Source organism: Orcinus orca, chromosome 14 (genome assembly GCF_937001465.1).
Source record: "Orcinus orca chromosome 14, mOrcOrc1.1, whole genome shotgun sequence".
NCBI classification, from domain to species: domain Eukaryota; kingdom Metazoa; phylum Chordata; class Mammalia; order Artiodactyla; family Delphinidae; genus Orcinus; species Orcinus orca.
The window spans coordinates 56,965,587-56,992,057 of NC_064572.1; the positions used below are offsets into that span (position 1 = coordinate 56,965,587).

The 26,471-nt window shown below is 35.5% G+C and overlaps 1 protein-coding gene across 8 annotated transcripts in view; it reads left to right on the forward strand.

Annotated features, from left to right (window-relative positions):
* EXOC6 (exocyst complex component 6) overlaps positions 1-26,471 on the forward strand; it is a 194,949-nt gene that overhangs the window by 59,093 nt on the left and 109,385 nt on the right. For 7 of the 8 annotated variants that reach the window (XM_033404896.2, XM_004279403.2, XM_033404898.2 and 4 more), the window contains exons 8-13: positions 17-85; positions 5,473-5,556; positions 16,171-16,217; positions 16,341-16,461; positions 17,953-18,024; positions 22,963-23,060. In XM_033404896.2, the coding sequence (XP_033260787.1) occupies positions 17-85; positions 5,473-5,556; positions 16,171-16,217; positions 16,341-16,461; positions 17,953-18,024; positions 22,963-23,060 (491 nt within the window). The remainder of the gene's footprint in view (positions 1-16; positions 86-5,472; positions 5,557-16,170; positions 16,218-16,340; positions 16,462-17,952; positions 18,025-22,962; positions 23,061-26,471) is intronic. The other variant, XM_049696517.1, reaches the window with a different exon arrangement.

Below are 26,471 nucleotides of genomic sequence, written 5' to 3' on the forward strand. Positions count from 1 at the left end.
TGGTTTTATTTTTCAGGTTTTAACTGTTCAGGATCTTGTTGATTTTTCCCCTGTTTACCGATGTTTGCACATTTATTCTGTTCTGGTAAGTATCTTTTGTATATGTGCATGGGTGTATATATATATATATATATATATATATATGTCTGTGTGTGTATACATATGTGTGTATACACATTTGTGTGTGTATATTTGTATTATTAAAAAGACAGGTATTCATTTTAGGCCTGCTTTTCTAAAGGCTGACCACAAGCTCATTGAGCTCTAAACCTTCATGCAATATTTTTTTGTGAAATATCCACTGTGTGTAAGGCAGTTACTTTTTTCTTTAACTTAATCATGGTACACTTTCAAGTATACTTTTCATGTATGTTAAAAGAACCTTACATTTCTCCCTTCTTGCCTTTGTACTGTTGTATCACAGTTACTTTTAAGTATGTTACTTCTACATTTGTTTACCCCACACTACATTGTTTTTAGTTTTGGTTAAACAATTATCTTTTTAAAAAACATAATCGCACTATTCTGATATAATTCATATACCCAAAATTTTACCCTTTTAAAGTATACAGTTCAGTGGTTTTAGTATAATTCACAAGGATGTGCAACCATTACAACTAATTCCAGCACATTTTATTACTACAAAAAGAAACCTCTTACCTGTTAGCAGTCACTCCTTATTCTCCCCTCCCCCCAGTCCCTGACAACCATTAATTTACTTTCTGTCTCTATGGATTTGCCTATTCTGGTATTTCATATAAATGGAATCATACTATATGTGGCCTTTTGTGTCCAACTTCTTATAGGTAGAAGTTTAAGTTATTGATTGAGATCTGTCTTCTTTTTTATTGATTTTATTTTTGGCAGTGTTGGATCTTTGTTGCTGCTCACGGGCTTTCTCTAGTTGTGACAAGTGGGGGCTACTCTTTGTTGTGGTGTGTGGGCTTCTCATTGCGGTGGCTTCTCTTGTTGTGGAGCACGGGCTCTAGGTGTGTGGGCTTTGGTATTTGTGGCACGCAGGCTCAGTAGTTGCAGCACACGGGCTTAGTTGCTCTGTGGCATGTGGGATCTTCCTGGATCAGGGATTTAACCCATGTCCCCTGCATTAGCAGGTGAAGTCTTTTTTTTTTTTAATTTTATTTATTTATTTATTTTTGGCTGCATTGGGTCTTCATTGCTGCACGCGGGCTTTCTCTAGTTGCGGCGAGCGGGGGCTACTGTTCGTTGCGGTGTGCGGGCTTCTTATTGCAGTGGCTTCTCTTGTTGCAGAGCAGGGGCTCTAGGTGCACGGGCTCAGTAGTTGTGGCTCACGGGCTCTAGAGTGCAGGCTCAGTTGTGGCACATGGGCTTAGTTGCTCCGCGTCATGTGGGATCTTCCCGGATCAGGGCTCGAACCCGTGTCCCCTGCATTGGCAAGCAGAGTCTTAATCACTGAGCCACCAGGGAAGTCCTGTCAGTTATATTCTTAACCACTATGCCACCAGGCAAGTCCCTTTCTTTTTTTTTTTTTGCGGTACGCGGGCCTCTCACTGTTATGGCCTCTGCTCCGGACGCGCAGGCTCAGCGGCCATAGCTCACGGGCCCAGCCGCTCCACGGCATGTGGGGGTCTTCCCGGACCGGGGCACGAACCTGTGTCCCCTGCATCGGCAGGTGGACTCCCAACCACTGGGCCACCAGGGAAGCCCCCTTTCTTCTTTTTTAATACAGACATTTAAAGCTATAAATTTCCTTCTAACCACTGCTTTAGCTGCATTCCATGAGTTTTGGTGTGTTGTGTTTTTGTTTCCATTTATCTCAAAGTATTTTCTAATTTCCTGTGATTTCTTCTTTAACCCATTAGTTGTTTAGAAATGTGTTTAATCTCCATGTTTGTGAATTTCTGTTCACAAACAAAAGTTCTTCTGTCATTGATTCCTAATTTAATCCCACTGTAGTCACAGATCATACTTTGTATGATTCCAGTCCTTTTAAATTTATTGAGGCTTGTTTTATGGCATAACATGCTTTATCCTGGAGAATGTTTCATGTATACTTGAGAATAATGTGTATCTGGCTGTTGTTGGGTGGTGTTTTCTATAGCCATCAGTTAGGTTTAGTTGATTATAGTGTTCACATCTTCTTTATCCTTGTTGATCTTTTGCTTGTTTTGTCTGTTATTAAAAATGGCATTATTGAAGCCTCCAGCTATAACTGTTGAATTGTCTGTTCTTCCTTAGTTCTGCCACTTTTTGCTTCATATATTTTTGAGGCTTTGTTGTTACGTGTGTATATGTTTATAATTGTTATGTCTCTGTAGTAAGACCTTTTTTCACTATAAAATGTGTTTCTTTGTAATATTTTTTGTCTTAAATTCTATTTTGGCTGATATTAGTATAGGCACTCAGGCTCTTTTGGTTACTCTTGGCATGGTATATTTTTTTATTATGTTATTTTTGACCTTTTTGTGTCTTTGAATCTAAAGTGTGTCTCTTGTAGGATAGCATATAGATGGATCTGTTTTCTTTTCAGTTCAGTCTGCTGATCTCTTCCTTTTGATTGGATTGTTTAGTTCATTTATATTTAATGTAATTGCTGATAAGGTAGGATTTACATCTACCGGTTGTTTTAATATGTCTGATGTCTTTTTTTGTTCCTCTCTTTCTCCATTATTGCCTTCTTTTGCATCAAATAGATATTTTCTCATGTACCATTTTAATTCCCTTGTCATTTATTTATATGCACACACACACACACACACATTTATATATTTAGTATTTTCTTAGTGTTTTCCCTGGGAATTACAACTAACATCTTTATCTTAAAACAGTATAATTAGTTCTCATTAATCCCTCTCCTTTGTGTTATTTTTCTCATACTAATTATATATTTACACATTAGCCATTGACACAGTTTTATAATTCTTTATGCAGTTGTTTTTTTAAATTAGAAAAAAAAAGAGTTACAAACAAAAATACACATATACTGTCTTTATATTTTCCTCTGTATTTACTTTTACTGGTACTTTTTATTTCTTCATGTGAATTAGAGTTACTGTCTAGTGTCCTTGCGTTTCTGCCTGAAGTACTCCTGTTAGTGTTTCTTTTAGGGAAGGTTCTGGTAGTGTCAAATTCTCTCAATTTTGTTTATCCGGGAGTGTCTTAATTTCTCTTTTGCTTTTTTTTTTTTTTGGCCACACTGTGCAGCTTGTGGGATCTTAGTTCCCCAACCAGCGATTGAACCTGGGCCCTCGGCAGTGAAAGCACAGAGTCCTAACCACTAGACCACCAGGGAATTCCCTCTCCTTTGCTTTTTAAGAGTAGTTTTGTTGGATATAGAATTCTTGGTTTTTCTTTCAGCGCTTTGAATATGTCATCCCACTGCCTTCTTAAGCCATTTACTTTTAAGGAGTTTTGAGGTTTGGATCATTTATGTAATTGAAAAAAGAATGGTAATTATGTTAATTAGAGCAAATAGAACTATCTTTATTTGTTAACTTTTTTCTTTTAGTCCTCTATTAAAAGACAGGACTAGTTCTGCACTTCCTAGCTGAGATGAAAGTGATCTAACAGCACAATATCAATGTAAACTTGCTGTTTTACAGATAAGTAAGTGACGTTTCAAGTGTGTTGAACTTCATTGAATAGACCTTTAAAAAGAGTTTCTCTTTTTAAAGCTATAATAAATCATAGTGTAGTATCAAAACAATAATACTTTTAGTCTAGTCTCTGATAAAATATTTCTTTCAGTGTGTGTGAGTATAAACTACCTTAACTTCATAGATTCTTTTCAATGTGAGGTGGTAGTATATACATTTAACTGCATTCATACCTGAGGCAAACAGAGGGTAGGTTCCATCACGATTATACTGCTATCTGTAGTAACATTGAAAACTAGGCTTCCTTTTGTCTAATCACATGAAGTTGTTTTTTTGTTTTGTTTTGTTTGTTTTTATAAATTTATTTTATTTATTTATTTTTGGCTGCGTTGGGTCTTCGCTGCTGTGTGTGGGCTTTCTCTAGTTGTGGCAAGCAGGGGCTACTCTTTGTTGCAGTGCACGGGCTTCTCATTGTGGTGGCTTCTCTTGTTGCGGAGCACGGGCTCTAGGCACACGGGCTTCAGTAGTTGTGGCGCATGGGCTTAGTTGCTCCGCAGCATGTGGGATCTTCCCGGACAAGGGCTCGAACCTGTTTCCCCTGCATTGGCAGGTGAATTCTTAACCACTGCGCCACCAGGGAAGCCCCACATGAAGTTTTATTCTTTCACAACTCCTTTCAAATTGGATGTTCTCCTATAAGTTTTTGAGTTTGGTGTAGAGGAATGATTTTTTGCTTTGATAGTGCACAATTTTTCTGTCTTTTATGGCAGCGTGCTACAGTGAGTTCCAGTAGGCACTTCTGTTACTTTGTATTATTCCTGTTCTATATGTGTATGATCTGCAAGAGACCATGAGTGTTTGTTGTTCTTTCCCCAGTGCCTTCCATTTTACCTGATATTTCATAAAGATTTGCTGCATTTAGTAATTGACTCTTTAACACAACACTCAGTTTTTAATACAGACACATTATATACTTTATCTGGGAGTTTATGTCAACAGGCACTAAGTCCTCTGGGAAAGACTGTATCTTTATACCTGTGTAACAAATGTGGCTGTTGGCAGGTCTCAGTTTCTTGCTGCATGGGCTGTCTGCAAGTCTGCCTGATAGTCTTCATGACATGGCAACTGGCTTTCCCCAGAAGTGAGTGATCTGAGAGAGACCAAATGAAAACCATGATGCCTTTTATAACTTAATCTCAGAAGTGACATACTTTTACTTCTCCTGCATCCTATTGGTCACATAGACCAACCTTGGTACAATGTGGGAGGAGACTACACAAGGGATCTTTGGGGGGTGTCTTGGAGGCTACCACACTTACTTTATAAAAGAAAGACATATCCTTCACTGATACCTGGTGGTACCATTGTGCATTGTCTTGATGTGTAAAAACTTCCAAGGTGCCAAATAAAGGAGAAGTCTTCTTTAATGATTAATCAAGGGACAGTATTCACAAAGGGTTCCTCCCTTTCTCTTCCTGTGCAGATTAATAGTAAACCATGTTAGAAATAGTGTATTTTGTCCTGTGGTCAGATTTTCTTAGTTCTTGTACAACATATTCAGAAGTTGAGGCTTGCCAAGTAATTTTCTTAATTTCCTTCACTGACAGTGATATTTTCTTTCATCAGTCAAAAATGTATAAAGGCTAAGTGACAAGTTGGGCAACAGTCAAATTATTTGAACTTACCTTTAGTCTTCTTAATTGTCATGATACCAAATAAGGTTACTATCTATGAACCATAATGCCAAAACTTGTTCTTGGTATTCAATATGAAATACCATTCCGCATTTAAATCCAGTTGTTAAAAACTGAAAAATGACTCTTACGGGGTAAAGTTTTCTGTTTAGCAGTGTGTTTGTGTATGTGTGTTTTTCATTACTCTTCTGATTTTATTTTAGGGTGATGAGGAAACATTTGAAAATTATTACCGAAAACAAAGAAAGAAACAGGCAAGACTGGTATTGCAACCCCAATCAAATATGGTAAGTATGTGAAAATTTTGAATTGGTTATGTTGAAGTTTTTATCCTCTTTAATTTCTTCAAGGCATGCATTCAACTACAAATATTTATTGAATACCTACCATTTCCAATCATTGGTTTAGGTGTGAAGGTTACAGCAGTGAACAAAATGGCTATGGCTAAGTCCCTTCTCTCATGAAACATTCTATTAGGGAAGATAGACTGTAAGTGAATAAATAAGACAATGAATACATAAAAAGATAAATAAGTAAATATATAAAATGTCAGGGAGTGATAATTAGTTTCTGACGATGTGATAGACTGTGTATCTTGATTAATTGTTCTACTGAAAAAACAGCTAAAGGTGCTGGATAAAACATTTTTTAAAATCTTAAGTTCTTTTTAAATGTACTGAGTATCAGGTAGGAAAGTATAGTCCTGACGAAGACCAAATAAGTAATCTGAAAGGGCTTTGTTTGTGGGATTTTTATTAGCCATTCTCAAGAATATATGTATTTTTTTGGTTATAAAATTGTGATGTATTCACTGTAAAAAAATAAGGAAAAATTGAAATAAAATAATCCATAATGTAAAAAAAAAACCAAACTAAGTCAATATGGAACTGTTCTATATGTTGGTTACGGTGATAGGTATGTGACTAGACGTATTTGTGAAAACACATAGAAACAGCACATGAAAAAGAGTTTTGTTCATGTAACTTATACCTCAATACACCTAAATATAAGAAAAACAAAACAGGAAAACCTAAATGAGGAAAGAAATTCAGACAGGCATAATGAAGAACTGAATGTAGCTTTTATCCTAGGGGCATGGGCTGAATGGGAAAGCATAAGTTTTGAGGACATAGGGGTACAGGGGGCTAAGCATAGAGTCACCCAAAGTGGGTGATAAGAGACTGTCTCCTTTGTAAGGCTGAGACTCCAAAGAATTATAGCCCATTATTAGTATGACCTAGAGATAAAACCATCTAGCAAAAGCTCTCTGGTCCTTCTGCCAAATACACTAAAGAAAATTACCTATCCCAAATCCTGGTGCTGAGTGAACAAAGAGAAAAAATCTCTGAGAATTCATAACAAGCAGTTCCTCAAATGTGTTTGCAATCCAAATTCATTCTACTTGGATAATCAAAAAAATCTCAAGCTGAAAATTTAAAGTGGTTCCATTTTGATATTGTCTCCAGGTGCCTAGTAGAAGCAAATGCAGTTCTTCTCCGAACCTTCATACCAAATTAAAGGATATCCATAGTTGAGGTTTCAAGGAAAATTAGCAACTCATACTCAGAATTAGCTATCAAACAAGTGAGAATCATTAGAAATATTGACAACAGAAATCAATTGTAAAAGACTTTCAATGTTTGAGTTATTAGGCATAGAATATAAAATAACACTATTATATTTAAAGAAATAAAAGGCAAGCTTGCTGATATCATTAGGCAACAAGAAACTCTAAAGGAATTACCAAAAAAATGTGGAAAAAAAATCAAGTAGAATACCTAGTAATTAAAGATATATTAGCCAGGGCTTCCCTGGTGGCGCAGTGGTTGAGAGTCCGCCTGCCGATGCAGGGGACATGGGTTCGTGCCCCGGTCCAGGAAGATCCCACATGCCGCGGAGCGGCTGGGCCTGTGAGCCATGGCCGCTGAGCCTGCGCGTCCGGAGCCTGTTCTCCTCAACGGGAGAGGCCACAGCAGTGAGAGGCCCGCGTACCACAAAAAAATAAAAAATAAAAAAAAAGATATACTAGCCAACATGAAAAATTTTGTGAACAGGTTGATGAATTCTCTTAGTTGATCTGAAGAAATTGCTAGACTACATCATAGAGTGACAAAAGAATGAAAATATAGAAGAAAGATAGGGGAGATACAGAGAGGTCTAACATATTTAGTTGCAGTTTTAGAAAGAGAGGATAGAACAAGAGGGACAGAGGAATATTTGAGGTAATACCTGAGAACTTACTAAGACAGATGAGAAACAGAAACCTACAGTCAAGTCCAAGGAATCCAAGTAGGTTAAATAAAAAGAAGTACACTTTTAGAGAACTTAAAATGAAAATGTAGAACACCAAAGATAAAGAGAAAATAGAAGACCTGAAAAACATTATGAGCTAAGTGAACTAATTGACATTTATCGAATAATTCACCCAAAACAGCAGAATACATGTGCTTTTCCAAGTGTACCTGGAAGTTTCACCAAGATAGATCATATTCTGGGTAATAAAATAAATCTCAATAAATATTTAAAAACTTGAAATTGTACAAAGTGTGTCTTTTTACTACAAGAGAATGAAATTATCCATATGCAAAAAAATGAATGTTGATGCTTACCTCATTCAACATTTCAAGAAATGGATCATGGACCCAAATATAAGAGCTAAAATTGTAAAACTTTTAGAAAAGACAAAGGTTAAAATTTTTGTGACTTTGGGTTAGGCAGTATTTTCTTAGGTGAGATACATAAAGCATGAACCATAAAAGAAAGAAATTGATAGATTGAACATCAAAATGGAAAACTTCTACCCTTCAAAAGGCAGTATCAAGAAAATGAAAAGACAAGACATAGATGGAGAGAACATTTGCAAAACTCATGTCTAATGAAAGGCTTGTATCCAGAATATATAAAGAACTTGTATAACTAACTAAAGACAGACTAAAAAGATTCAAATAGACATTTTACCAAAGATACACAGATGGCAAGTAAGCACATGAAAAGATGTTAAATATCATTTTTCATCAGGGAAATGCAAATTAAAACCACAATGAGACACCTCTACATACCTACTAGACTGGCTAAAATTAAAAAGATCGATAATAGCAAGTGCTGGTGAGGATTTGGAGCAGGTAGAACTCTCATAAACTTCTGATAGGTATAAATATTGTACTGCCACTTTGGAAAATAGTTTGACAGTTTGTTATAATGTTAAGCATACACTTGCCATATGACCCAGCACTTCTACTCCTAGGTTTTTACCTGTGAGAGATGAAAATTTATCCACATAGTGGCTCATATGTGAATGTTTATAGTAGCTTTATTCATAAATGCCAGAAACTGGAAACATCTCAAATGTCTGTGAGCTAGTGAATAGATAAACAGATTGTTGTATCTCGGGCTTCCCTGGTGGCGCAGTGGTTGAGAGTCCGCCTGCCAGTGCAGGGGACACGGGTTCATGCCCCGGTCTGGGAAGATCCCACATGCCATGGAGCAGCTAGGCCCGTGAGCCATGGCCACTGAGCCTGCACGTCCGGAGCCTGTGCTCTGCAACAGGAGAGGCCACAACAGTGAGAGGCCCGTGTACCAAAAAAAAAAAAAAAAAAGTTGTACCTCGACATAATGGAATACTACTCAGCAGTAGAAAAGGAACTGATACATGCAGTGACATGGATAAATCTTAGAAACACTATTCTAGGTGAAAAAATTCAGATACAGCAAAGTTATGTATAGTACGATTTGTGTTACATGACATTTTTGAAAAGGCAAAACTAGGGGATAGAATGGGATCTGTGACAACGGGCCAGGGTTGGGCAGAGTGATTCACTATAGAGGGGCATAAAGGGAACTTTTTATGAGACGGAAATATTCTATATCTTGATTTTGGTTGTGGTGACACAAATGTCTACGTTCATCAAAACTCATCGGACTCTGTATGTAAAAAGCGTTTTAATTTTGCTTTATGTAAATTATGCCTCAGTAAATTTGACTTTAAAAACAAAGATAAAGAGAAGACCTCAGAAATACCCAGAGAGAAGAGATTATTTTCAAATAAACAAGACAGTGGAATATTTTCAGTGCTGAAGGAAAATAGCTGTCTACCTGGGATTCTATATTCAGCGGAACAAGGGCAAAGATAGACATTTTCAGGCAAAGAAGAGGAGAGTTTGTTACCAAGACACCCTTACTAAAGAAAGGATATACTGCAGTCAAAAGGAAAGTGATGCCAACTGGAAGATAGGAGATGCTAGAATGAATGAATAGCAAGGAAAGTATAAATATGTGGACAAATCTGTGTTGACTGTAGAAAATAATATTAATAAAATATTATGGACATTAAAACAAGATAGAGTTGAAGTGCACAGTAACAATAACATAAACATTAGAGTGAGATGGAAGTTAATGAAGTGAAACTGTTCTGCAGTTTTGGAATTGTCCAGAAAAGAGTAAAATTATTGATTAATTTTAGAGTTTGATTACTTAAGTATGCATAATGTAATTTCTGTAACCACTAAAAGAATAGAAACAATATATACTTAAATATAATTTTTATTTTTTCTCTACATCTGTGTCTCAATTTCTGCCCTGCAAACCAGTTCATCTGTACCATTTTTCTAGGTTCCACATATATGTGTTAATATACGATATTTGTTTTTCTGACTTACTTCACTCTGTATGACAGTCTCTAGATCCATCCACGTCTCTACAAATGACCCAATTTCATTCCTTTTTATGTCTGAGTAATATTCCATTGTATATATGTACCACATCTTCTTTACCCATTTGTCTGTTGATGGGCATTTAGGTTGCTTCCATGAACTGGCTACTGTAAGTAGTGCAGCAATGAACATTGGGGTACATGTGTCTTTTTCAATTACAGTTTTCTCTGGGTATATGCCCAGTAGTGGGATTGCTGGGTCATATGGTAATTCTATTTTTAGTTTTTTAAGGAACTTCCATAGTGGTATCAATTTACCTTCCCACCAGCAGTGCAAGAGGGTTCCCTTTCCTCCACACCCTGTCCAGCATTTGTTGTTTGTAGAATTTCTGATGATGCCCATTCTAACTGGTGTGAGGTGATACCTAATTGTACTTTTGATTTGCATTTCTCTAATAATTAGTGATGTTGAGCAGCTTTTCATGTTCTTCTTGGCCATCTGTATGTCTTCTTTGGAGAAATGTCTATTTAGGTCTTCTGCCCATTTTTGGATTGGGTTGTTTGTTTTTTTTAATATTGAGCTGCATGAACTGCTTATATATTTTGGAGATTAATCCTCTGTCCGTTGATTCGTTTGCGAATATTCTCTCCCATTCTGAAGGTTGTATTTTCGTCTTGTTTATGGTTTCCTTTGCTGTGCAAAAGCTTTTAAGTTTCATTAGTTCTCATTTGTTTATTTTTGTTTTTATTTCCATTACTTTAGGAGGTGGATCAAAAGAGATCTTGCTGTGATTTATGTCAAAGAGTGTTCTTCCTATGTTTTCCTCGAAGAGTTTTACAGTGTCTGGACTTACATTTAGGTCTCTAATCCATTTTGAGTTTATTTTTCTGTATGGTGTTAGGAATGTTCTAATTTCATTCTTTTACATGTAGCTGTCAGGTTTTCTCAGCACCACTTATTGAAGAGACTGTCTTTTCTCCATTGTATATATCCTTGTCTCCTTTGTCATAGATTAGTTGACCATAGGTGCGTGGGTTTATCTCTGGGCTTTCTATCTTGTTCCATTGATCTATATTTCTGTTTTTGTGCCAGTACCATATTGTCTTGATTATTGTAGCTTTGTAGTATAGTCTGAAGTAAGGGAGTCTGATTCCTCCAGCTCTGTTTTTTTCCCTCAAGACTGCTTTTGCTATTAGGGGTCTTTTGTGTCTCCATACAAATTTTAAGATTTTTTAGTTCTAGTTCTATAAAAACTGCCACTGGTAATTTGACAGGGATTGCATTGAATTTGTAGATTGCTTTGGGTAGTATAGTCATTTTCACAATATTGATTCTTCCAATCCAAGAACATGGTGTATCTCTTCATCTGTTGGTATCATCTTTAATTTCTTTCATCAGTGTCTTATAGTTTTCTGCATACAGGTCTTTTGTCTCCCTAGGTAGGTTTATTCCCAGGTATTATTCTTTTTGTTGCAATGGTAAATGGGAGAGTTTCCTTAATTTCTCTTTCGGATTTTTCTTCATTAGTGTATAGGAAAGCAAGAGATTTCTGTGCATTAATTTTGTATCCTGCAACTTTACTAAATTCATTGATTAGCTCTAGTAGTTTTCTGGTGGCATCTTTAGGATTCTCTATGTATAGTATCATGTCATCTGCAAACAGTGACAGTTTTACTTCTTCTTTTCCAATTTGTATTCCTCTTATTTCTTTTTCTTCTCTGATTGCCGTGGCTAGGACTTCCAAAACTATGTTGAATAATAGTGGTGAGAGTGGACATCCTTGTCTTGTTCCTGATCTTAGAGGAAATGCTTTCAGTTTTTCACCATTGAGAATGATGTTTGCTGTGGGTTTGTCATATATGGCCTTTATTATGTTGAGGTAGGTTCCCTCTATGACCACTTTCTGGAGAGTTTTTATCATAAATAGGTGTTGAATTTTGTCAAAAGCTTTTTCTGCATCTATTGAGATGATAATATGGTTTTTATTCTTCAGTTTGTTAATATGGTGTATCACATTGATTGATTTGCATATATTGAAGAATCCTTGCATCCCTGGGATAAATCCCACTTGGTCATGGTATATGATCCTTTTAATGTGTTGTTGGATTCTGTTTGCTAGTATTTTGTTGAGGATTTTTGCATCTATATTCATCAGTGATATTGGTCTGTAATTTTCTTTTTTTGTAGTATCTTTGTCTAGTTTTGGTATCAGGGTGATGGTGGCCTCATGGAATGAATTTGGGAATGTTCCTTCCTCTGCAATTTTTGGAAGAGTTTGAGAAGGATGGGTGTTAGCTCTTCTCTAAATGTTTGATAGAATTCACCTGTGAAGCCATCTGGTCCTGGACTTTTGTTTGTTCGAAGATTTTTTTTTTTTTTTTTTTGCGGTACGCAGGCCTCTCACTGTTGTGGCCTCTCCTGTTGCAGAGCACAGGCTCCGGATGCGCAGGCTCAGCGGCCATGGCTCACGGGCCCAGCCACTCCACGGCACATGGGATCCCCCTGGACCGGGGCACGAACCCGTGTCCCGTGCATCGGCAGGTGAACTCTCAACCCCTGCGCCACCAGGGAAGCCCAGTTGGAAGATTTTTAATCACAGTTTCAATTTCATTACTTGTGATTGGTCTGTTCATATTTTCTATTTCTTCCTGGTTCAGTCTTGGAAAGTTATACCTTTCTAAGAATTTGTCCATTTCTTCCAGGTTGTCCATTTTATTGGCATAGAGTTGCTTGTAGTAGTCTCTTAGGATGCTTTGTATTTCTGTGGTGTCTGTTGTAACTTCTTTTTCATTTCTAATTTTATTGATTTGAGTCCTCTCTCTCTTTTTCTTGATGAGTCTGGCTGATGGGTTATCAGTTTGGTTTATCTTCTCAAAGAACCAGCTTTTAGTTTTATTGATCTTTACTATTGTTTTCTTTGTTTCTATTGCATTTATTTCTGCTCTGCTCTTTATGATTTCTTTCCTTCTGCTAACTTTGGGTTTTGTTTGTTCTTCTTTCTCTAGTTCCTTTAGGTGTAAGGTTAGATTGTTTATTTGAGCTTTTTCTTGTTTCTTGAGGTAGGCTTGTATAGCTATCAACTTCCCTCTTAGAACTGCTTTTGCTGCATCCCATAGGTTTTGGATCGTCGTGTTTTCATTGTCATTTGTCTTTAGGTATTTTTTGATTTCCTCTTTGATTTCTTCAGTGATCTCTTGGTTATTTAGTAACGTATTGTTTAGCCTCCATGTGTTTGTGTTTTTTACGTTTCTTTTTCCCTGTAGTTGATTTCTAATCTCATAGCGTTGTGGTCAGAAAAGATGCTTGGTATGATTTCAATTTTCTTAAATTTACTGAGGCTTGATTTGTGACCCAAGATGTGATCTATCCTGGAGAATATTCTGTGTGTACTTGAGAAGAAAGTATAATCTGCTGTTTTTGGATGGAATGTCCTATAAATATCAATTAAATCTATCTGGTCTATTGTGTCATTTAAAGCTTCTGTTTCCTTATTTATTTTCATTTTGGATGAGCTGTCTATTGATGTAAGTGAGGTGTTAAAGTCCCCCACTATTACTGTGTTACTGTCAATTTCCTCTTTTATAGCTGTTAGCAGGTGCCTTATGTATTGAGGTGCTCCTGTGTTGGGTGCATATATATTTATAATTGTTATCTCTTCTTCTTGGACTGATCCCTTGATCATTATGTAGTGTCCTTCCTTGTCTCTTGTAACATTCTTTATTTTAAAGTCTATTTTATCGTGATATGAGTATTGCTACTCCAGCTTTCTTTTGATTTCCATTTGCATGGAATATCTTTTTCCATTCCCTCACTTTCAGTCTGTATGTGTCCCTAGATCTGAAGTGGGTCTCTTGTAGACACCCTATATATGGGTCTTGTTTTTGTATCCATTCAGCAAGCCTGTGTCTTTTGGTTGGAGCATTTAATCCATTCATGTTTAGGGTAATTATTGATATGTATGTTCCTAGTACCATTTTCTTAATTGTTTTGGGTTTGTTTTTGTAGGTCCTTTTCTTCTCTTGTGTTTCCCACTTAGAGAAGTTGCTTTAGCATTTGTTATAGAGCTGGTTTGGTGGTGCTGAGTTCTCTTAGCTTTTGGTTGTCTGTAAAGCTTTTGATTTCTCCATCAAATCTGAATGAGATCCTTGCCAGGTAGAGGTAATCTTGGTTGTAGGTTCTTCCCTTTCATCACTTTAAGTATATCATGCCACTCCCTTCTGGCTTGTAGAGTTTCTGCTGAGAAATCAACTGTTAACCATGTGGGAGTTCCCTTGTATGTTATTTGTTGTTTTTCTCTTGATGCTTTCAGTAATTTTTCTTTGTCTTTAATTTTTGCCAGTTTGATTACTATGTGTCTCAGCGTGTTTCTCCTTGGGTTTATTCTGTATGGGACTGTCTGCGCTTCCTGGACTTGGGTGGCTATTTCCTTTCCCATGTTAGGGAAGTTTTCGACTATAATCTCTTCAAATATTTTCTCGGGTTCATTCTTTTTCTCTTCTTCTTCTGGGACCCCTATAATGTGAATGTTGTTGCGTTTAATGTTGTCCCAGAGGTCTCTTAGACTGTCTTCATTTCTTTTCATTCATTTTTCTTTATTCTGTTCCGCAGCAGCAAATTCCACCATTCTGTCTTCCAGGTCACTTATCCGTTCTTCTGCCTCAGTTATTCTGCTATTGATTTCTTCTAGTGTATTTTTCATTTCAATTATTGTATTGTTCATCTCTGTTTGTTTGTTCTTTAATTCTTCTGGGTCTTTGTTAAACATTTTTTGCATCTTCTCGATCTTTGCCTCCATTCTTTTTCTGAGGTCCTGGATCATCTTAACTATCATTATTCTGAATTCTTTTTCTGGAAGGTTGCCTATCTCCACTTCATTTAGTTGTTTTTCTGGGGTTTTATCTTGTTCCTTCATCTGGTACATAGCCCTCTGCCTTTTCATCTTGTCTGTCTTTCTGCGAATGTGGTTTTTGTTCCACAGGCTGCAGGATTGTAGTTCTTCTTGCTTCTGTTGTCTCCTTGCCTCTGTCCTTCTTCTTGCTTCTGTTCTTCTTGCTTCTCTACTTAAATATAATTTTAAAAAGCTAGAATGATAAAAAAAAAATTATGTCTTAGAGTTGATAAAAATGCTGATTTAAATCTATAAGTACTTGATAACATTGACTCAAAATATTTAAAGCAAAATTGCCACAGCTTAACGGATAAATAAAAACATCCATAAGCATAGTGGATGCTTCAGTATCTTATCAGCCAGTAGACAGAATATTAGTAAGAATACAGAACATGCTTAATAGGCTTATCTAATAAACTGTATAGAATTCTGTTTGGGAATTCCTTGAGGGTCCAGTGGTTAAGACTCAGTGCTTTCACTGCCATGGGCCCAGGTTCAGTCCCTGGTCGGGGAACTGAGATCCCAAAAGCCACACAGTGCAGCCAAAAAAAAGGAATTCTGTTTCAACACCTGTAGAAACATTTTTTTAAGTACACGTGGAACATAAAATGTGACTACATACTGTGTTATAAAGCAGGTATCAAGAAATATCAAACATTTGTGTCATGGAGACTGTATTCTCTGATCATAGTATTTTTAAGCCAAATAGTAATAACAGTCCCCTCTCTGAAAAAATCCAGATGTTTGAAATTTTTGATCACTTTTATGAAATATATAAAATATAATATTTGAACTTAATTGTTATATTTCATGTAATAAACTTTTATGAAATTCAAATGATCAAATATTTTCCTGTATACCTTTTGTTAAAATTATAAACTGTAGGAAATCATAGACCATTTTAAAGGAATTTGACTTTTATTATGAATCACATGAAAAGTCATTGGAGGGTTTTTAGCAAATGATATAATTATTTGATTACTGTTTGAAAACTATCATTCTGGCAGCTGTCTGGAGAATAGACTGTAGCGATCAAGCCTGAAAGCTTGGAAGACTAGGTAGGAGAATGATGTAATTGTCCAAGTGAGAGATGATGGTAACTTGAACTAGCCTGCTGAGAAGGAGGTTCTGAAATCATACTGCCTTTTTAATTTGTTTATTGTTCATTTCCTTTTGAATGCAAGTTCCATGAGGGGTAAGGACTTTTTGTTATTTACCAGTGTATCCTTGGTGCCTTATAAATGTATGCAGCATATAGTAGACTCTCAATAAATATTTGTTAATAAATGTTGCACTGATTTGGAACTTACTTTTATGTTACTGGTATTTATTGTTTTAAATTGATTTTTATTTTTCATTTAAAGCATGAAACAGTTGATGGCTATAGAAGATATTTCACTCAAATTGTAGGGTATGTATCTAATATGGCAATAAGTATTATTTTGATATTGTGTTATGTGTCCGAACTAATGATCTCCTGTTTAGGTTTTAATTTTTTTTTAACTCATGTTATTTTGGTAATTACTGTTCTTAGGTTCTTTGTGGTGGAAGATCACATTTTACATGTGACCCAAGGATTAGTAACCAGGGCATACACTGATGAACTTTGGAACATGGCCCTCTCAAAGATAATTGCTGTCCTTAGAGCTCATTCAGTAAGTCAGACAATTTATGTTACTAAATTTTTAATTCAGTTACTTCTAGAACTTCTGAAATGCATAATGTCAGAAGGAAACTATACCTCCATCAGTTCTGCATTTTTTTTTGGTAATTGCTCAGATTTGGAAGTAGTAATGACAGGCCTTTGTTTGTCTGGTAATATTGCAACTGAGTGGGGCTTCTGAAGACACTTTTAGTCCAGCATTATAGAAGATGAAGAATTAAGCTGGTCTCATTAGTCTCAACTGACCTCTTCATTAGAACACTGAAAAGCACCATGAAGAAAGGGTTTTTAATTATCAGTCCAGATTCTTTGTTTCCAAAGTAAACTCCACCATTAAAACTCAGTAGAACTTGTTCTTCGATGTTTATAATTTGTTTGCAGTAATACAGTTATAAATTTCTTAAAAATATGCAGTTCTCAGAATTTGAACTCATTTAGAATAATGACCCTTTAAGTAATGAGAATTATTTTTATGAATGAAGGTAAAATGATAAAATATTTTTATAATATGCCTTTTGTGGAAATAAAAATATGTGTTATAAAGACTATTGAAATTAATAATTTTTTAGTGTGGACTTTTTCTTAAGACAATTTTGGGAGTTTACCATCAGTGAAATTTCCCCAAACTTAAAGTTTTATAATCTATTATTTAAAGTTTTATTATTGAGAATAGAGATTGAAACTATTTTGCAGGAAGATTATTAGTTTAAGTGATATTTAGATTATAAATACATTATATTTTTATTTATCAGGGACATAGATTCTGGATACAGTATTTGTCCAATGAACTACAACTTTTTCTAACATATTATAATAAAGAACAATACATTTTATCATGGTTTATATTCAGGCCAGCTATGAATATGTAATATGATAGTGTGCTTCCTATTAATTCCATGGCATCACGTATGAGATCCTAATATATTAAATGCAACATATCACATTTAAAATCTTATGACATGCTATTAAGGGAACAAGAATGAATTTCACTATCCCTTTGAAATTAATTATTTTTCTTTGGTGCATTACTAAGAAAATACTTAAATTGTCATTTCTTATATTGGAGAAATATATTGATTGTATCTCTTTTATAATAGAATAAATAATTGAAAAGTAGAAATATATGGTCTATATATAAACCATTTTTTCAATTTGAAATAACTAGTTCCTTAAAATCTAAAGACTTTTAGAAATATAAGCATCATTGCTTTGACCAAAGTTTAGTGTGTACAAATTTCAGAAAAATTTCTTTTCATATAATACAGATACTTTAGTTATGTCATGTTATGATCTTTCCCTACGAAATTTTTCATGAATAGAGGAAGCCAGCTGTGGATCTAATTACCAAGACTTCAAATTTATTGTAAATCAGGCAAATTAAGGGAGAAATTTTTAAGTTTTATTTCTTAGTTTTTAACCAAATGACTCTGGTGTGTGTTTGTTTGTTTGTGTTTCCACCCCCACTTACCCTTCATTCTCGCAGTCTTATTGCACTGATCCTGATCTTGTTCTGGAACTGAAGAATCTCATTGTAATATTTGCAGATACTTTGCAGGTGGGTGATAATCTAATATTCAATTAATGGCTATTTGAGCACTTAAAGCTATTCAAAACATAGACCACACTCATTTATTTTATTGTGGCTTAATGGTAGTAAATTAGTAGTAATCAAATGTTTACTTATGTATTGATATTCTCCTATTACTCAGGACTTTTAATACCACCTCCTTCCTGATTATGAAGCTTGGACAGAGCTCAGGGAATATTACCATCTTTTAAAATATTGGTCATTCTGTTAGAGTAGATACAATATTTTTGCAGTTAAAAAAAAAAATACACGGTGTAGTGGAAAGAACCCTGAACTAGAAATTAGAAGATTAAAGTTCTGCCTGAGGATAATGAACATGAGCTGTGGATTCACAAAGACCCGGAGTTTATATTCAACCTTTGCTATTGACTAATTGTATGTCTACAACTTTTCTAAACTTTAGATCCTCATTTGTGAAAATGAGTTTGTTAATTACTAGTTTTCAGAATTGTTTTGAGTTTTAAATGTGATACTGTATATGAAAACACATACTAGTTTGAAAGCTGTGTGTACTTATTGTCTTCCTAATTTCAGGTGTACTGTGACTGTGAGCAAATCACTTTACTTCTTTGCGTTTTGGGTTTTGTTTTTCTTTTTAAAATAAGGTTAAAACTGAATTATCTTAAAACTTAATGTCTTTGTGGTTTTCAGTATCAAAGTTTTAAACTTGTCCCTCTTCCTTGATCACAGATAATAAAGAATTGATTGCATTTGTTTTTCATGCTTATATTTATGGGATTTTTATGGTTGGAATACATTTTTGGGAAATACAGACCAGCATTTTCCGAAGTGTGATAATAGATGTTACTTAAAAAGTTCTGTGGTCAAAAATGTTTAGAAAATGCTGAGTGAAGTAAAACAGATTTTTCCACTAAAAGCCTATCTCAGAGCAAATTTACACCATACGTTTCCAAAAGGAAGGTGATTATGCAGCATTTTCCCAACATATTTGACACGTAAATCTTTTTTCCCCTTAGAGAATCTTTTAGATCTAGAGCTTCATAAAAAATGCTTTGGCAAATGCTAAATTGTTGGCTTTATCACAGGAGTCTTTCCATCCTAGAATAATAGTTGTCTATTTTATTCTTAAACCTAAGGAGAAGGTACCACAAGCTCCTTAGTAAATTATTTTATTGCCTTACATCTTTATTAGTTTGTGTGGCTTATACTATAATACCAAAATAATTTGGGGTTTTTTTGCTTTCATAAATTTTGTGACTAATGTATCTGTAATACTGATCTCTCTGTAAGAAAACTTAGGAAGTTTTATTAAAGGCTGCCTTAATATCTGGGGCCTATGTCTAAGTAACTTGAGGGAGCTTTGCTATCCTTAATGACTTAAAGCATTGCTACTCAAAATATGGTCCAGAGATCACAGGTCTACAAATCGTTTGTTATGGATCCATAACGAAAAGAAACTTTTGTCAGAATGTAAATCAACTATGTCACTAAGTACAAAATTTAGCTCAGTTGGCTTTTTTCTTTTTTTTTGGTAACAAGACTTTCTTGATATCAGTATCAGCATTGATTTATATTCTGGTGCAAGCTCCTTACCTCTTTTTTAAAAACCATACAAACTGTTCTTGAGTTGGCACTTTGAGTACAACTATAGATTCAGTTGTGGACTGAGTATTTGATGTGTTTCCAAGGAACTCTGCAGAGAATCAAGGAGTAATAGACAACATTCAAATAATAGAAGCATAAAAAAGCAACAGTGATGAGTGCATAAACCCTTGTAAATATACCTCTCTCATCCTACTACTTTGAAATAAAGTTAAGGAAAACGAACCAGTTCTTCTTACTTATTCAGAAATCCTGCAGTATTTTCATTTCACTGAATACTGACAGGCTGATTATTAGGTAAATCTCATACTGAATTAATAAATACTGGCTTTTCAAGTTATACTTAATAATTGAAGAATTGAGGAAGGTCTTTTCTTTTTTAAAAAAATTTATTTTTATTTATTTATTTATTTACTTGGCTGTGTCTGGCCTTAGTTGCGGCACACGGGATCTTCATTGTGGCATGCAGGATCTTTCATTGCGGCGTGCAGGCTTCTGTCTAGTTGTGGCACGCAGGCTCAGTAGTTGCAGCACGAGGGCTCTCTAGTTGCGGCATGGGGCCTCTCCAGTTGTGGTGTACGGGCTCCAGAGCATGTGGGCTCAGTAGTTGCAGCACGTGGGCTCTCTAGTTGTGGCATGCGGGCTCAGTAGTTGCTGCATGCAGGCTCTCTAGTTGTGGCACGCAGGCTTGAGAGCGTGCCGGCTTAGTTGCCCTGTGGCATGTGGAATCTTAGTTCCCCAATCAGGGATCGAACCCACATCCCCTGCATTGGAAGGCAGATTCTTACCACTGGACCACCAGGGGAATCCTGAGGAGGGTCTTTTCTAATTAACCTTTAACTAATTAAAGAATATTGCACAATATTTAGCTTTTAAAATTGGCACTTTGCCAACTTAAGGAATTTTTTTCTTTTAAAAATGTAATTATTCCACCATTTAAAAGAAAGCTGACTAAACAATAAATTAAAAATAAAAAACACCAGCATGTTCATAGTTCTGCTTACTGCCTATTAAGCAAATAAAAAGCATTTATTGATTCGTTCATTAACATTTTTTTGAGCACCCACTATGTGCTAGCAGCCAGATGATATATACAATTATAGATATAAAAATCAGTAGAACAGTAGAGACATAAAGATTCTTGGCTTCAAGAAATTCACACTTTATGGGCTTCCCTGGTGGCGCAGTGGTTGAGAGTCCGCCTGCCGATGCAGGGGACACGGGTTCGTGCCTCAGTCTGGGAAGATCCCACATGCCGCGGAGCGGCTGGGCCCGTGAGCCATGGCCGCTGAGCCTGCGCGTCCAGAGCCTGTGCTCTGCAACGGGAGAGGCCACAACAGTGAGAGGCCCGCGTACCGCAAAAAAAAAAAAAAAAAAAAAGAAATTCACACTTTAGTTGTAAACAAATAAGATGTATAATAAGACATGCTAATTTAGTAATATGTTAAAGAGCTTTGGGCTCATAGAAGATAGAATGATAACTTTGATTCCAGGAGTTGGGAAAGGCTACACAGAAGGTTGAAATGTGAGCTGGATTTTGAAGGAAATGTGAGTTCAGCAAGTAGATATGAAGGAAGAGGCATTAATGGCAGACAAAATAGCATGTGCTAATTACAGGTAGAGGTATGGTATGGTGAGCATGAGACTGGCTGAGCAGCTTAATGGTGTTAGAAACTGTAGTGTTTGAGTATAAGCAAAGAAGGGCAGAGAGTGGTAATGAAACTGATAAGGTAGTTTGAGCCAGATTGTGGCATGTCTTGTGAGGCTTTCGTAAGCTTTCTATAGGGAAATGGCGTGATCAGATGTGCACTTTCAGATGATAATTTTAAGAGTTGGGCAATAGATTGAGTTGAAAGAGACAGGATGGTTGGAATTTCAGTTTAGGAAGCTCTTACAGTGGTCTAGGCAAGAGATGTTAAGGACCTGAAGTAAAACAGTGATACTGGGAAGATTTCTGGAAGAAAGAAAGGTAGTAAATGATAGAGAATGATAGGTTTGAATGAGATTTGTAAAGGAGGTAAAATCAAAAGAATTTGATGACTGATTAGATGTGTTTGTTTTGAGGGCATTTAGATGACTTTCAGGTTTCTTTCCTGATAAATTGGATTGATGATAGAACTATTAACAGGGATAGGAAATAGGAAGAACACGTGGTTTAGTCTGAAAGGGAAGAGATAAGTTAATGTGCCTGTTGGCAGACTGACTAGAGATGTCTAATTGCTGTTGGAATTAAATATTTAGAATTTATAGAGGTCTAGCTAGAGATACAGATTGAGAATAATCAGAGTAAGTAGTGTTTGAAGTCAATCAACTTGAAATTGCCCTAGAGAGCTAGAAGAAAAGATTGAAGGATAGAGATAGAAGAAAAGAGGAATCCAGAAGGACTACTCATAGATAAAAGGAGAACAAGGAGAGAGAGTGGTGTTACAGAATTCAAAACAGAAGAGTTTCAAGAAACAGAGGTAAGATGGAGTGAGAGATCATGGAATTTTATATTCAGGAGATTCTCTGTGACATTGCTAAGAGCAGTTTCAATAAAGGAATAGGAGTGAGAGAGTTAGATTGTAGTAGGTTTGGCTATGGAAGGAGTGACACAGGAAACTGAGGGAAGGCTTTTTTGTTTTCTTTAGTTGTTCTTGGTTTAAAGATGGGAGGCAATTTAGCATGTTTATTTAGTGAAGAGAAAGGAGCTAGTGGAAGTTAAAGACACAGCAGAGTAGATAATCCATGGAGCAGTTCCTGCAGGAGGAGATAGGATCAAGACCAAAGATGAAGACGTAAGCCTTGAAGGGGAATAGGGACAACTTTGAGGCGAGCAGAAATGTTAGGTCCTGATATGGGTAGCATTTCAAATGGATTTGGAGTTGCAAAGGAATAAAGTTTTGGAGTGTTACGTTTGATAACTTTTCCCTGTACAACAAAGTCAGTGTTAAATTGAAGGTACAAAAGGAAACCATCATGTTTCGGACAGAATGTATTCTCTTTTCTTCTTGTATCTTATTTAGAGGCAACTTCCCAAGACACAGATGTATAGATCACTAATCTTGAACTTTTTCTCCAATTCTGACTTCTAATACTTTTTAAGGTTAACAGTGTAATCCAGACAAAAAAGAGAGAGAAGAAATAGAAAAATTATTCCAGTTCATAAAACTCTTTCTAGACTCTTTTTTACCTAGTACAACTTAGTAGAAAGTCAAAAGGATATCTTTTTTTCATACTGTTAGGATGGCATACAATGTGATACAGTGATCACTTCAAACAGTTCTCTAGTATTCTGAACTTTAAAAAGTGATTATCTTTATTTATTTTACTTGTTTATCTGCTTTTTTGTGTGTGTTTTAGGGTTATGGTTTTCCAGTGAACCGACTTTTTGACCTTTTATTTGAAATAAGAGATCAATACAATGAAACACTGCTTAAAAAATGGGCTGGAGTTTTCAGGTTAGTCTAAGCCATGGTGCCTTAATGTAATGAAAAAGTTTGTCAGATGCTAAAGTAATTGGTTTTTGCATTTAGCAATAAAAAATGCTTATAATATTTTTTATTGTGGTAAAATATATATAACATAAAACTTACAATTTTAACCTTTTATGAATGTACAGTTCAGTGGCATTAAGTATATTCACATTGTTGCAACCATCACCACTATCCATCTCCAGAACTTTTTTATCTTCCTAAGCTGAAACTCTGTACCAGTGAAACAGTAACCCCCATTCTCTTCTTCTAGTCCCTGGCAATCACCATTCTGCTTTGTCTCTATGAATTCGACTACTCTAGGTACTTCATATAAGTAGAATCATACAATGTTTGGTTTTTGTGTCTGGATTTGTCTGTTTTTTGTGTGTCTGGATTATTTCACTTAGCATAGTGTCTTCCAGCTTCATCCATATTGTAGTATGTGTCAAAATTTCATTCCTTTTTAAGGCTAAATGATATTTCATTATGTATATCACATTTTATTTATCCATTCATCCACTTACGGATATTTGGGTTGTTTTCACCTTTTAGCAATTGTGGATGGTGCCACTATGAACCTTGGCGAACAGTTATCTGTTTGGGTCCCTGTTTTCAGTTCTTTTGGGCATATACCCAGAAGTGGAATTGCTGGATTGTATGGTTAATATATGTTAAATATTTTGAAGACCTCCATACTGCTTTCCACAGTGACTGTACCAATTATAATCAATTTTGAATTGTTCTACTTTTAGTCCTAATCTCTGTAGTTTTTTTCCCCAGATATGGGGCTGTAAATATTCAGTGGTATTTAGTACTAGAGACAAAAATTTATGGCTTATAAATTTTGTTTGGGGAAAGTGCTATTTTTACAAACAACATAATTGTTAAATTAAAAATCTTAAAGTATCTAATTAGGACAATTATTTTCACTTTAACCACTTGCCTTCGGGGCACAAAGTATTTTAATAACTATATAATTTTGTATTGCCATGAAAAGAAGTATCAACTCCCTCCTTTTTAAATTCTAAAAAAACTTTTCTCTCCCTTTCTGCCTTTCTCCCTTCCTTCCTTTCTTTTTTTCTTTGTTTCAACAAAAAGTCAATCTTGAGAGCTTACATCTAGGTTAGCCAAAATATGATAGAAACAATGTGGCAGTAAAAGTTGATGTTATTAAAATAGAAAATATGTTAAATGATTTAACACTAGCTTGGCATTTACCCCATCAGTTTTCAAAACCTATGGAGGGCTGACCTTCTGAATACTGTGATAGAAATCTTTTAAAATACCGAAGTGGTTTACAAGGTTATACACTTCTATTAAGATGAACTAAATCAATCCTTATTTAAGCTTTTTGTATTAACATTCCATAGGAGTGATCTTGTCAGGATGTTGTCCCAAATGAATAATTGACAGTCTTAGATGAGTCATGTATAAATATTAACAATTTTTGATATTTAGTATTTTAGAAATAGAGGTAGTGCTTATTGATAGGGATGGTAATATATAATATATATGCCATGATCTAATGTGATATATCTTTATTTATATATATTTGTATATAAAAATCTTTACTTATAGGATTTCTGTTATTAACTTACCCTTTTCAGAAGAGTGTTTAAGTTTTTACAGTTGCTGATAGATTTGTATTGAACCAGCTATTCTCTCTTATCTATCTTAAGACTTCTAGTAGTGAGATTGTTCCTCAAGATTGGGGAAACTGTGAGGTATTGTTTTCTCTCTGAAAAGCTAATGGGTTCTTTCAAAAAGAGATAGGATTAACATTATCCTCCATTATCATCATGGATGAGAGCAAATGATAGCATGTCAATTGTAAAATATATTTTGACTTCTACTTTCAGTACTGTTCTAGGTCATGCTTTTTGCTTAGATTTTTAAGAAGTAGCAGATTTTAAGCATTTTTTGTCCTTGATCTGTATCTTCAAAGACTGTACAAGTAGTGAATTGACAACCTAACAATTAAATGGGGAAAAAGTAAGTTATCAGTACTGAATAATTAAAACTTGATGACATCCATGATAGAATTTATGATCTGACTACTGTCATACTTTGTTTATCCATGGGTGGTTCTCTCCACCTATATTGAGAGCACTAGTGTTTTATTTATATTCTTGATTGCCTAGCTCCAAACAGAGTCGTATTTTAACTACCTTGTGCACCTCAGTGATTTACAAGCATATGACTTTATTTCCAGCCTCTCATTAAGATGCCAGAGCCATTTATCAATTAGGTATTCATCATCCACTGCCCAAACCATATCCTTCTCTTATGTTCCTTACCTCAGCAAATGTCTCTGATGAGGTAAGGTATACATCATTTGCCCTGTCTAGAAACCACGGATTCATCAGGATTATATAATACTTTCCCTCATAATCCTCATTGAGTTTCTAAATCCCATGTATTTTACTTCTTAAAAACTCTTGTTTCTGCCACTTCCTCTCTTCCTACACAAATACAGCTTTAATTCAAATTCTCGTCACTTTTTATTTGGATTATTCAGTCTTTCTAACTGGCCTTTCTCTGTTCATTATTGTCCTTTTCCTAGTTTTTCCTCCACTCTGTGAAAGTCTTCCTATGACATTCCTCTGCCTAAAACCTACTATGGTATTCCACTGCCTACAGGATAAAATCTGGGTGCCTCAGTTTGTCCATCTGCCCAGGCTCATTTTAAACCATGTCCCTTGAATACTTTATACTCCAGTAGTACTGCACTACTTGTGGTTTTACTCAACCCCTCCCCACACTCATACTTTTTCTCCCCTTATGTTTTTGCATGTTATGTTCCATCTTTCTGAAATGCTGTTCTCCCATAATCTCATTAGAAGTGTTTCTTTTCATCTTTGAAGACCCTACAGAGCCCGTAGCTTCTCTGTAAAACTTTTCATGAGATGTCCCCCACCTACTCTGATAAAGTTAATCACTTCCTCCTTTGTCCTATTTCTGAAACTTGCGCCTCTTTTATTGTACGTATAACACATCATTATAAACATTATAATTTGTTTGCATATCTATGTCTCCTGTTAAGCTTGAGAACAGTGATCTTGCTTTTATTTTCATGAGGGTAGGGAGTTTTCATCAGAGTTAGCCCAGACTAGCATACAATAGGTGCTCAGTACATAAAAATCAAACTGAATTATTGATTAAAAGCAAGTTGATTGGACAGCAGGTATATTAGGACAGGCTGAGTTATGCTACGATAACAAAAATGCTCAAAGTCTCATTGGATGAACACTGGCATTTTATTTCTCACTTGCACAGAAGTCCATAGTGGGTCTAGTAGTCCAAGATTTGAGCTTTTGACATCTGTAATTCTACTTTCTCAACATGGTGGTCTCCCCTATCACTGTGGGACTAAGGGTCGCACAGTTAGTTCATAAA